Source organism: Vulpes lagopus, chromosome 11 (assembly GCF_018345385.1).
Source record: "Vulpes lagopus strain Blue_001 chromosome 11, ASM1834538v1, whole genome shotgun sequence".
NCBI classification, from domain to species: domain Eukaryota; kingdom Metazoa; phylum Chordata; class Mammalia; order Carnivora; family Canidae; genus Vulpes; species Vulpes lagopus.
The window spans coordinates 47,809,620-47,822,669 of record NC_054834.1 but is presented as its reverse complement, the minus strand read 5'-3'; the positions used below and the strand labels follow the sequence as shown (position 1 = coordinate 47,822,669).

General features: G+C 49.6%; 3 protein-coding genes across 6 annotated transcripts in view; 1 reads left to right on the top strand and 2 right to left on the bottom strand.

Annotated features, from left to right (window-relative positions):
* CNTN2 (contactin 2) overlaps positions 1 to 4,200 on the top strand; it is a 33,699-nt gene extending 29,499 nt beyond the window's left edge. For both annotated transcript variants that reach the window (XM_041774240.1, XM_041774241.1), the window contains one exon: positions 57 to 4,200. In XM_041774240.1, the coding sequence (XP_041630174.1) occupies positions 57 to 166 (110 nt within the window). In that variant the 3' untranslated portion in view covers positions 167 to 4,200. The remainder of the gene's footprint in view (positions 1 to 56) is intronic.
* The window catches only part of RBBP5 (RB binding protein 5, histone lysine methyltransferase complex subunit), a 54,959-nt gene that overhangs the window by 5,831 nt on the left and 36,078 nt on the right, over positions 1 to 13,050 (bottom strand). For 2 of the 3 annotated variants that reach the window (XM_041774244.1, XM_041774246.1), the window contains exon 14: positions 10,420 to 12,466. The exons of the other annotated variant lie outside the window; for it this stretch is intronic. In XM_041774244.1, coding sequence (XP_041630178.1) covers positions 12,438 to 12,466 — 29 coding nt within the window. In that variant the 3' untranslated portion in view covers positions 10,420 to 12,437. Of the gene's footprint in view, positions 1 to 10,419; positions 12,467 to 13,050 lie in introns of those variants that run through there. 3 annotated transcript variants of the gene reach the window in all.
* TMEM81 (transmembrane protein 81) lies at positions 6,656 to 10,268 on the bottom strand. The gene has a single exon (XM_041774247.1). It carries the CDS (start codon positions 8,939 to 8,941, stop codon positions 8,093 to 8,095), a length of 849 nt encoding a protein of 282 aa, XP_041630181.1. The 5' UTR covers positions 8,942 to 10,268; the 3' UTR covers positions 6,656 to 8,092.

Genomic DNA, 13,050 nt, shown 5'->3' with positions numbered 1-13,050 from the left:
GTGGCAGGCCCCAAGCCCAGCAGACACAGCCTCACTTTTGCACCTGCCGCTTTCAGGCACGAGCATGATGGTGGAGAACTCCGCAGTCAGCCCAGCCCCGCACCCCAGCGCCATCCTCTCCCTGCCGGTGGTGATGCTGCTCCTCGTGGGCTACCTGGGGCTCTGACCTCGGCGCCCCTCCCTCCCTGCTGCCACCAGACACCCGCCTCTAATGGACACAGCCAGCTGGCCCTGGTCCCTTCCTGACGCCAAGGTGGCCCCACACCTGCCTGAGAATGGCTGGCTTCCAGTACCTGTTGCAAACAGTGCCCTTTTGTAGGAGGTAGGATATTTCATATTCTGCCACAGGATAGAACCCACGCAAGGAAATTTTTTTCTTCTTTAAATCAAAGGACGCCAGGCGGTAACTTCCATGATGATACTGAACCCTATGCCTGGGGCCTCTAGGCCGCCTGAACGGGAGGAAACAGGCCCGTGGGAAGAGGGGATGTGACCCGTGTCTGCACGGAGGTGGCGCCCCGGGACTGCGGATGGCCTCTGGCCCAAGAACAGAGTGCCCGCCCCGTGGGAACACTGGGCACCAGTGGGCTGCAGCAGGACAAAGCAGACATGTCAGCATCCCTCAGTCTGAGGATAGGGCCACACCCAAGAGCAAGAACTCTCCTCCGCACAGCTGGACCCTGACACTGTCCTCCATAACTCCCCAAGGCCCGTGCCACCGACCCAGGTGGCTGAAAACTGGTGCCCCTATGTCCGAGGTCAGGAGCCTGAGCCCCTCCAACTTTGGGGGATGATAACCCCAGACTGCTGAGGGCAGGAACTCAAAGGGGTTGCGAAGCTGGGACCCCTACTAGGAAGGGGCACCAGACTTGGCCTGAGGCACAGTCCCAATGGGGGGACGCTGCCCTCTTAGCCAACACTGCCAACCTGACCCTGTCGCCCCCAGAGTGACAGAAGCCACCACCGGTGGCTGCGTGACTAAAGGGCTTATCTTGGGGAGGCCCCCCACCCCACCAAGATCCCTCCTGCACTGTCCCTCCAGGGTGTGGGCAGGAGACAGGAGGCAAGGCTCACGGGCCCATGCTCTTCCTGCAGCTCAGCCTGCAGGACCCGGACCGCCATCCAGCACGAACGCGCTCAAGCCGGGGACATAAGGCGGCATCAGTTCTGTGCGTTCTGGGGTCGGGAGTCTTCCTTGAAGGGCTCTGTGTGGCCCTGCCTGCTCCCAGGAATACCCTGGGCCGCCGGGCAAGACCTGACCCCCGGCTGCCCTGGCCATTTTGCATTTCCCCAGGAGAAAAAGGCATTAACAAACCACGCGCTCTGGGCCCATCACCAGTCCCGGGGTGTGAGAGCTAGAGGAGGCTTCCGAGCTCAACTCGCCCCAGCCCCTCACTTTACGGATGAGGAAATGGAGGGGTGAGGGACTTCCCAAGGCCGCACAGCCTGTCTTACCTTCCTATTCCGGGCTGTGTCCAGAGGAAGGGGGAGGTGCTGAAATGGCCGCAGCCTGGTTAAGAAGGTCTTAAGAAGGGCAGTGGGCCATGAAAACTCTGCTTTAAGAAGTTCAGGTGGGTGGTCATGGGGTGATGGGCGTGGCTGGGTCCCAGCCCAAGACGTGAGCCAATGCCAGGAGATGCTGGGCCTTGGCCTTCTAAGCCTACAGCTTCTGCTGGGTCCTCTAAACGCGGTGCTGGCTTGAAGCCCCCTGCTGCCTCTACCCTTGCTCCAAGATAAGGAGCTAACACAGGGACAGGGATTCCCCAAATCCAGGCAGCAGTGGTGGCACAACCAGGACACCCCAAAGCCTGTGCTCTGACGTGGAGCCATTCACAGATGGGAGCAGCTGGACAGGCATCTTGTAAGAGACAGGCCCACGGAGGATCCCAGAGCCTGGCTTCTGTAGTTTACAGTTAGAGCTCTATTTTGTTACAGGTTTTTAACTTTTCAGTCCTGCTCTATTTTCCTGGGCAGGTTTATGTTGATGTTTACCCGCTACAATTTTTTTAAAATGTCAGCTCACACCACTTCTCTGGGCCACTGCTGCACCCACCACTCCGCTCCTGTCCCGGGACTGCCTCCCTGGGACCACTGACCACACCCTCCTCACCTGTTCCTAGCCGTCCCTCCGTGCGAGGTGCTGGGGGCTCAGCTAAGTGACCACACTGTGAACACAGAGACTCCCAAAGGGTCTAGCACCTTTCCTGGCACGCCCCGTGGCTGGGATCCAGCCAGTCCCCACCTCTATCAGAAAGGGGATGCTGAGGGGGAAAACAAAACAAGGAAAAACCCCTTCTTCCAAGGGTTAGCCGAGTCTTTCTTCATTGCCTTGGGCTGCAGCAGGGGAGGCAAGAGGACAGGTGTCTGGGTGCTGGGGCTGGAAGGATGACCCGGTGCGGCACAGGACCTAACTGGTGGGGACCTAACCCGTGCGGCTGGAGGCTGAGGAATCTAAGCTTGCTTGTGGCGAAAGGTGCTCATGACTAAGGATCTTAGTTCCAATGAGGCCGCTTGGCAAAGGGGAGGCAGGCAGACCCTCTGTGGAAAACCTACAAGGGCTTTCAACTAGGAGCACTCAGCCCGGGAAAACCTAACCAGAACTTGTCTGGGGGACGCAGAGCTATAGGAAAACTCATGCTCCTGCAGCCTACGACCTCGGGCAGAGGGCCGATTAAGGTTTAGCGAGACAGTGGGTGACTGGAGGACACGCAGGCGTCTGCAACAGAGTAGCTTCTGGTCGAGGTGGCTTGTGCAGGAGCTTGCCTGCAGGCCGGAGACCCCCTTCCCGGGGCCTCCGATTTTCACCCCTGCTGTGGCCGGTACTCAATTCTGGATCTCTCCTCTCATACACCGAGCCCCTGGGGAGGTAACAAGGGGAACACCCACAGCTTAGTGGCCAGCAAGTGCCTTGAGGGCTAGGTAGGGAGACAGCCCGCAGACACCGCCTCAGGGCCAAGGGCCACCATGGCTGTGTTCATTTGGGTACAGTTGGGCTCGGCCTACAGGGCCCTCTGCCTACCCGCCCCCCCCCCCCCCCCCCCCCCCGGGCTTGGCTACTTGGTCCTAGTCACTCTAACAGTCTCAATGTATACCTCGCCCTCAGGGAGACAGGAGTGCCCTCCAGACGGGGGTCTCTCGGGGTCGAGCAAGGTCAGGTTATCCACTTCCATCCAGGCTGTCGAGATGGGCCAGGGAACAGAAAGGCTGTGAGGAGAGGCCCTTTTTCTTTGGATAAAATAACAGAATCTGAGGTCAGACATCAGGAAGAACTTCTGTGATGAGAACCCAGGACGAGTGACTGAGAGGCTGCTTTTCTAGGGACCTCTGGGGAATTCTGACTCAAGCTGTTGGTCTGGGGTCTAGGCTCGGGGAAGTCTGGAGGGGTGCGGAGACACCGTGGAGTGTCCTTCCAGGGCTGCGACTGTGATCGGCACGGAAGAGTCTTGGAGCTCTTTCCACTGTGGCCCTTTTCTGCAGGGGTAGTGACCACAGTCACTGTCACAAAGGGGAAGGCTCACCTCAGGCATTCTTTCGTGGCAGGCACTGCCTCTGGGCAGCACCAGGGGCCACGGAGGCTCCTCTGGGCCAGAACCCAAGGATGGGCTAAGGATGTTTCACTCTTTTCAACTCCTCCCCACCTAGAGGACTCTTCTCTTCCTGGCTCAGAATGTGACTGCCAACAGGAGGGCTAGTGGTATCCTCAAACCTATTTCCCCAGCTCAGACCCAAGCTGGGCTTCGTCCTGGGATGAAAGAGGTGGCCCGAGAGGCTCCTGGAGTGGTGTGAGGGATTGGGTGGCATTTTTAAGGGACTTCTAAAAGCTCCATGGAAAGAGGTGCCTGGTAGCTGTATATATGGTCCTAGGCTTTGGGAAGGCAGAATAATGAAAGTGGAAAGGGGGGAAATAGGCCAGGTAACTTTGCCCAGAGCCCCAGATAGCCTAGCACCCTTCGATGGGGTGCACCCTGCCTTGGGCCCAAGACTCCTACTTACCCAACCCCATCCAGGGTCTGCAGAGCTCAGGCTCGCGGCTGGGCAAGGGCTAGGGCTCCATCAAACCCCTGACTTGACCCTCTTTTTGTTGAAATGGAACCACTCCCACTGGCCTATTGTTCGTCTCTCTTGTACTTCTTGTAATGGTAGTTATTTATTGACTCTGGTAGCAGGCAGTTCTTAAATAAAGTTGATTTCTCGACAAGCTGGGGCAGCTGGCACCTGCTGTGGGTGTTTTCTTCAGGCTAGATCGCACGTCCTGTCCTGTTTCCTAACCCAAGCTTGTCACCAATGTTCCCAGCCCCCCTTCACACGGTCAGCTAGAAAGAAGGCACAGCACACAGTCCCTACTGCCTGGTGCAGGTCTGGGAGGGGGAAGAATGAGGCTGAGAGACTTTAAGGCAGGCCTAAGCAGAGCACAAGCAGGCAGCTTACTATCCTCCGCGGGCTTTACCCAACACAGCGGTGTCAACAGTGCTGCTGCCATGGGACTGCTCTGGGCTTCCCTGGTTTTTAAGGTATGTGACAGCAGTGAGTCAGCGGTACCCAAAGGAAGCCTTCCCCCTGCAGGGACACAATGACCCCCACCTAGCAAGAAGGTGCTTCTCTGCAGCCAAGAGGATGTGAATTCCTGCTGGCATTCGGCAGCTGCAGGGCTCTCTCCTGTATTCAGACACTCAAGCTTCCCTTGCATCTGAGTGACACACCTGCACAGCCCTGCAAATGGTCCAGCCTTTTGGTGCAACACAGGCAGGGCTCCGTGCCAACTGGGCTGCACGGCCTGTCGGGGGAGGGAGCCGACGCAAGCGGAAGCGCTGCCCCTTGTGCTCAGCAGCCACCACTGGCAGATAGCGAGTCCCCAGGAGGCGGACAGTACAGTAGGCTGATCCCTACCACCTGGCACCTGATGGGGCTGCTGGGAGCACTGGCCAGTCCAGAACCCAAATTTCAGTCAGTAAGCATGTCCTTGACCCTCCCTGCAGGGGCAGATTACATGCATTGAACTGAGTTCCTGTAGGAGGGCTTGGGGGGGGGGGGTGCGTATTCTCTTCCTTGTTCAATCCCTCCACATCCTAAGTGTCCAAACTTAACAGCCCAAAGCCCAGAGGCTGGGAGCCTAGAGCTGCCCAGTACCCCACCCCAGGCTTCACCACTGGCTGGCACTAGATGCTGGACAAGCCACTGGGCTCTCCCTGGGTCTGGTGCTCCTGCCCTGAGATGGGGAACTGCCCCCTTCAAGCCTCCTCCCTCCTGGGCTGCAACACACTGAGTTCATCAGACCTGAGATGCTGTTTTAGGGTCTTTCCAAGACTAGCAAGCGCCCTCCTCTGAGTGCTCAAGCACACAATCTATGTTTCCTCGGGGACCTTCTCTTGCTCCCCTGCAGTAGTTCCCAACACACAGTGCCACACACGCAGGACGGCACTCACCCGGCCCTCCCACTCCGCAGGCCAGTCTGCTTGCTCCACTAGTCAGCAGCAGAACCGGGACCAGAACCCGGGTCTTCTGAAACCCATCCCCTCTGAGATACAGAGAATGGTGAAGGGGGTGGGAAGAGTGTGGAAATTTAAGATCTTTTCAAAATAGGAGCAAACTGCAAACTGTGTGGGCTGAGGCCAGGGGTCCTCAATCTTTGCTTGATAGCAGAATTACCTATAAAACTTCTGAAAACCAGAGACACTTTAAACTCATGATTGATGTGTATCTGGGACATCAGAAGGGCCTAAGAGCAAGGACTCCCCTGTGGCAGTGAGCATGTTTAGCACCCAGACGTTGGCTTCTAAATACTATTCCCCACTCTGAAAGGGAACTAGAATTCCTTGGAGAAACAGTAGGTTCGGTTTTGGAAAAAACAGTCCAAAAGTGGATCTGAGGCATCTTGTTCGAGAACGCAAGGACATGCTCTAAGTCAAAAGGGACCACAACAGAAGGATGAAAAGACGGGGCTTGAAGAGACTCCTACTGGCCAAAACTGGGGACAACTTAAACATCAAAAATAGGATAACAGTCATGGATTATATATAATTCACTGAAAAACAGAATCCACAGAGAACTCAAAAATAAAAAAGAGTAGCTCTTCTTTTTAGAAAGATGCAAGCTAATAAATATAGCAAAGGCACATACAGAGTCACCATTCTGCAGTCCCTGGCAGGTAATAAGCAAGGATCATGAATTCTAACGCATTCTAAGGCATTAATAGTTATTAGAAAATCACAGAGTATCCCCCCCCCCCCCACAAATTACTAAATACAAGAAGAAAAAATATACTTCTTTGGAGAGACCTGGCAATCACCACAACCAAATTACCACACTTACCAGTAGTGAGTCACTCTGACACTGTGTTCCTCAGGCGATGCAGTGAGCAAGGGAGCACACATCGTTTGTGTAGGGTGTGGTCAAAATGAGGAAGATCTGTTCCTCAGGAATGTAATCATGAGGCGATCATGACAAACCTGGATGGTGGGTCACTACCAAGACAACCAGCTTGACTCATCAATAAAATGGATGTCATGATACACAACAAAAATGTCATAAAGTAAGACTTATGAGAAACAAATGTAGCATGTGAACCTTCACTTGATCCCGGATCAAATATTACAAGGCTCTAGTATTTTAGAAGCCAGGAAGACAAAGTATCAGCCATATGTAAAATTAGGGAACTGTTAATTTTCTCAGGTGTGATGAAGACCTTGTAGTCGTACAGAACGCCTTTATTAGCAGATGCATACATGATTTAGAAGTAAAGGGTCACAATATCTGTGACTAACTCACAAGTGGTTCAGTAAAATCAGCATCGATTTAGAAAGATAAATGTAGAAAAACATTCAAAATTGGTGAGTCTAAGTAGAGGACCTATGGTTGTCCTCAAACTTTCCTTTTTACTTTCTATGGGGTTGAAACTATTTTAACTTTTTAAAGTAAGCTCTATGTCCAACATTAGGCTTGAACTCACAACCTGAGACTGAGTCACACACTCCACTGATTGAGCCATCCAGGCGCCCCTGAAATTACTTTTAACAGCAAAATAATAGCCAAAACTTAAGTTTAGCCAAAATTTAAGGAGCTATTAGCATCCTCAGGGTTGGGGCTCAGGAATCTCCTTCAAAAGCTCATCCAGGTGATTCAGATACACAGCTAGAGAAGAGAACCACTAGTCTAAGTCTTCATATCTGCTATCACGTGTGCAGCTGGAAAAAAATGAGGGGAAGACTCCTATCCTCTCTGGATTAGCTCAGCTAGCAGCCAAGAGCCTTTTCCCCGACCATTCCTGCAAGCCAATTATCTCACAGTCTGAATCGCCTGAGGATCTCAGGATTGATTCCCTACGGAGGTAGGAAAATCTTAGTCCTTCCTTGGGTGGCCTTGGCTGCTGCAAGAAACCCACACACTTGACCTTCCCAGGAACACACACTTCAGGGCACTGAAAGAGTGAGGAGGACAGGAAGAGAGAGCAAGCCAAGGAAACCTACCAGACGAAGAATCTAGTGTTTCACCAGGCATCAATTTAACAGTGATCACAGAGAGTTTGCCCAGGGAGCACAGAAGGGGCAATTTATTAACATTTAGTGACTGTTAACATACCAGGTCAGATGTCATTACTAACACCCTCAGCCCTGCCACACATGGGCATATGCCTCCTACAAAGCATGTGTTGTCTATTCTAAGAAATTGGAGAAAAAGGAAAGCTGGACTTATTATGGGACAATTTATACAAATGCAAGAGACTTTTATCTAAAGAGCAGAGAAGGTGTCCATGCAGCTACTATGAATTATTTTTATTGAAGAGGGAAAAAAGGTTTCCACTAGAAAAGTTACTAACATATCCTTCTACTTGTTTATACTGCTCAGAAGAGACAGAGGTCTGGAGAGGCAACAAGTTCTAAGAGATAGTGAATGCAAGCTTGGAAGACAGAACTCTTCTCAGGCGCAGGGACAGTACCTCCAAGTTAGGAGCTTCCTGGGTGCCTTGTGGCAGGGAAGATTAGAAAGAGATCCACCACGATGTTGCCCCTCTCCATGTGCCCCATTCACTCCTTCAGCGGGGGGAGCCCTCCCTCCTAGTCAGGCCACAGCCAGCCAGCCAGATACTCTTAAAAAGTTAGCTCGGCTTCCTGAACAGCCGGTCCAGGTTCCGGGGCAGCCAGCCTTTCAGGAGGAGGGCTTTTAAGGACTCAAGGCCGGCACCACCATTGATCTTCCTCAGCCCACTGCCCAGGGCGATGATCACCAACACAGCACCGACCATTCCACTGGCCATCCCTATTCCCACAGCTACAGCCACCGTCTTCTTCCACGGGTGGTAAGGCTTAGAACCGTTGTCCAGATTCACTTCCAGACCCTTATCTACTAATTTCTGGTTCTCGGTGAGGGACTGATGAAAATTCAGATTCACCAAGTTAGAGGGAAGGACCCGCAGCCCAAAATAGAGCCTCTTGACAAATCTGAAGTTTTTTAACAGCTGTACGTCACATCGGTATGTCCCAGCGTCATACTCCTGAACAGACTCAAACCTCACAAAGTGGGAATCAACTTGGAAGGGTTTGAAGATTTCATCATCAGTTGAGATGATACCACGGGCAAATCTCCAGGTGAACCGGAAAGCTTCCTTTCCCACCGCCAGGATGTCTGAGCTCAGACAGCTCAGCTGGAATTTCCTCCCTATGACAACGGTGAAATGGAGCATACCACAGATCCAGTTGGTGAGACATTCCAAGCGCTGAAACGTACACTTCCTCCTCACACCGTCGGGGCCCACCTCGCAGACGGTCTCTTCCTTATAGCCAAGGCCACAGGTGACCGTGCAGGTTGTGGTATGGACAATAACCCTCCCCACAGCTTGCTGCAGTCTCTTTGGGATGGCTAGTGTTTTCAGGGTCGCCACCACCAAAGGCAGACAGAAGGCCAACACCAGGCTCCCAAGGAGGAAGCCAGTGGCCGAATTCCTCATGTCTCACCACGGGCAGCTGGAACCCCCAGGCATCCCAGGCGAATCCTCTACGGTATCATCACTTCATTCTTTTCACACAAGATAGCCTTCAACATGAAAAGATAGGACGCACCTGTTGTCACTGAAACACAAGTCCTGTCCACAAAGCAGGAGAAAAGTCACCACGTTGCGGCTTTACTAGCTCTTGTTGGTGACTACCTCTCCAGTCTTTGTTCTGTCCACGCCCTTGTAATGAATGTAAACCCACCCTCTGGGGAAGACAAAGATGAAGAGACTTCAGCTTCTGAGGTGAATTTCCAAGTTACTTCAAAGGCATAGCAGGAAGCTACTCTTCCTCTCTTCTGCCCCTCCTGTCCAAATTGTGGGATCCAAATTACAGGGCTTCGAAATCCCAGTTAAATGTGACCAAGTAAGAAAGCAAATACCACATTTAAAAAAAATAAATAAGAGGGATTACATTGCATTAAATTGTTATTCTTTAAAGTCTCCTAAATCTTCTGTACTAAAGGATTAAGAATTCTTGGACCGGGAGGAAAGGGACTGATCATTCTTGAATTTCTATTTTCTCCTTTGTAAATTAAGACCTCCTTGCCTACTTCAGGAGGGTTACTTTGGACATCAAATGATAAACGGTACATGAAAACACTTTGCCAAGTGTGTAACACTGTTCACGGGTAAGGAATTTTAAATAGAAATGAAAATTCATGAAGACAAGGGCTGAGCCGCCCTTTTAGGATCCAAATGTTTATCAGCAAGAGGGGCGATACTCAATACAGCCCCTCTCCCCATTCTAGACACTCTTTCTTCCCAAGGGCACTGAAAGTATGTACAGGGCGAAGGATACATACATCTTCCTGCCTACCCCTTGGCCTATTCCCTTAAGTCTACAGAACAGAGGAGTGCATCATTCACTTAGGTCAAGGTTGCTATGAAACAGCTATGATGTCAAAGATGGATTCTAAGTCCCAGAACAAAAAAAATTAGTGTTAGACACCCAGATCTGACAATGATTAAAACCAAAGACATAAACAGACTGGAGTTTGAAAGCTGTTTCAGTGAGTTTGAAAGCAATTTAGCCTAGGGGGGAAAAGGTCAAAGAGGAATTTAACAATACTTACACTTTGAGAAAGATCCTTGGAAGGGACAAATGCCCCTCACATGTTTTTTATAACATCCAGAATATCCCCCTGCACCATGGCCTCTACCAAGTACTTACACTTATGGAGTTAAAGAATTTGAAGAGAGATGATTCCTAGATGATCTTTGTGATTTAACACCAACTCTTTGCTTCAATCATTTATTTATAATCTTCCCTGGAGGCAGAACTCTAAACTCCCCAACCACCCCCTACTCCTCCCAGGTCCACATCTCCACACAGAAAGAGCTAACATCAGTATAGTAAACTGTATTTCCTGTCATACAAATCAAAGGGGCTAGTGAGTTTCAGAAGCAGTGTCCACAAACATCCACACCTGTTCTTTAATAAACATCCAATTTTATTTACAAAGCATTAAAGCTTCAGCAAGAAGTAACCCAAGGCTAAGTCTCATCTTGTACAAAACTATGGAACATTAAAAAACGAAATGGCAGGGGTGAGGTGGGGGAAAGGAATGACAAAAGAGAAGAGAATGTGCATGTTGTACAGATTGAGAAAATCAAACTGGATAGAGTTTCAGGAGCTGAAAAAAAATCCCAAAAGCATAAATAATTATTAGGAACTGCTGCCAGAGACCAATTGACAGGGCTGAAGCCAATTTTCTCAGTAGCCAGTTTAGGAGGCAGGCATAACCTGAACATCCCAATGCAGAGGCAGAGGACATCAAGCTACCTTGCCCACTGAAGTAAGGCAGAGACCTTGGGCATCACACAGTTTGTTGCAAGATCCAGACCACGGTGCAGGTACACAGAGAAATGGAATGGAAACAATGTTGGCAAAACAAAAAACAAGCCCAGTGAGCCACCTGCCAATTTCAACCACTGGTCTGATGTGAAACAGGAAATGAAATTCACAAAATGAGCATTTGAGGAAAAAAGTGGTGGCATCTAAAAATACAGGCATTTTGGAAATGACTCAGGGGGAGCTCTTACTTCAACTACCAAGTATTTTGGTTCCAAAAGATGGAGCAGGAGAAAGAGGCTCTTCCTGACATAAGTCTACTTTGATTGCTATCCTAAAATCCCAAAGACAATCAACCTGTGTGGCTGCCCGCAGGAGCAACCCAGCTGCTGATAGAATTCACAATAAGCACAGCGCTGAAACTCTGCTTTGAGAATACAGTGAGGACGAGGACAACCCAGCTCAAGCACTTCCAGTCAGCCAAAGGCTTGCCATACCCGGGGACTCTGGGTTCTCAGAGAATCTCAAACACCTTGTGTACAGATCCATCCAATCTGCTACTTTTTATATAAAGAACAAAAAATGCAAGAAGCAGAAAGTTAAAAAAATTTTTTTTTAAAAGCTAAGCAACCTTTCACAGAAAGGAAGAGACTGAGAACACGCCGGATGGAGGAGGTGCGGGCTACGGGAAGGGAACAATGTTGTGACTGAAGGGGAGAGACAGAGATCCACATGCAATGATAGAAAAACAAATTTTTCCTTGATCTTTGATTTGAACTGTGTTGCTGCTGCTTTGATTTCGGATGGTTTTACATTAGTCCTTTGCATAGATTCCCCCACCCCAATCAAAAAGAGACACCGTGTTTGTTTCCCTCTCTGGACGCCAGCACAGGTGAAGCAATACGTACTACTGATGATTCTTTGCTGAAGATGGATAAAACAAGCTATCTTCAAAAACCATGATTAATGAGAATGTACCAGTACCGGAGGAAAACATGCAATGAAAGGAAAACAAGGAAAAACCTTGACCCTCTTACAGCCCAGCTTCTGGAGCAAAATGGGGTACGTTAAGAAGAGGGGGCCTTTATCTTTCTTCTCTTTCTGAAAACTTGAAAGCTTTCGAGCACTTTCTTTCCTGCCCATCCTCTGTTGTACACACTATGGAAATACAGGAGGTATCTGGTGAGAAGAGTTAAGTTTTAAAATGGAAGACAGAATATGCAACAAGTTTTTCTAGGTTACCGGCAGCAAAATTTCAGATAAGAGTAAGTCACTCGAGGACATGCACTGAGGATGGAAGGCAAATAGGATAGGAAATGTCAGGTGAAAATGATCCTGGGTACAACAGATGAGCAAAACTGGTCTCTTTTCTCCTGCAATATAACTAAGCACTGAAGTTTGAATGAGTCAAAACTTCTGTTTGATGTCTTCACAAATCCTCATTCCTGAGAGCCTATTTGGACTTATGCTTGAAAGGAAAGGGCCGTATACTCTTCTTCCATAATTCACTTCTTCATTCAAACATATGATTCACTCCTTCTGCCTCTGGGTCGGAGGCAAAGGCCTTTGTTTTAAATTAAAGTCAATCTCAAGTGACTGACCAGTGTCCAGAGGCCACATGATGGCAAAGTGAGAAAGAACGAAGGACTTCAAGTGTCTTCATAAAAGTTCTGAGATTGCTCCCCCTGCTAAAGAGATCAAACACAAAAAGACATCTTTTAGCATCAACTTAGACCAGTAGCTTGCAAGAAAAGAAATACTGACGGATGCTGGATGATACCTGAAGAGCGCACATGGGTTAAGAATTCCCCCTTTCAATTAAAACCAACTCTAACTCCCATTTACTCTTCACTGAAGCAACAAATAATCCAAATCCCCAACCTCTACCCTAATACTTTCCTTAGTACTGCCCCAAAAGGGGGGGGGGGGGGGGAATGATCGGAGTTCTACACATTTTCTAAGCTGCTAGCCATTCCCTGACATGTTAACAAATGCTTAATAAAGTGCATTAAGTAGAGGAAAGGAAAATCTTTCATATATTAGTTACTAAATAGTTAACAATGAGCAACAGAACCCTTTCCAAGCACCCCTGTGCCTTAACTGACATTCTCCTCACCTTAGTGTCCCAATATGATGAAATGTTAATGAAATCTACTGCTGGCATTTCTATGCACCAACAACTGATCAATTAAAAAAATCCTAAATGGTAAAGTCAAATGAACACTTCCCTGATTATTCCATAGAAGCTGTTCAAACCTCTGAGGGACATCCT

Excerpts from the sequence above, each read along its gene's own strand:
- TMEM81 (XM_041774247.1), bottom strand. The coding sequence starts at position 8,941 with ATGAGGAATTCGGCCACTGGCTTCCTCCTTGGGAGCCTGGTGTTGGCC.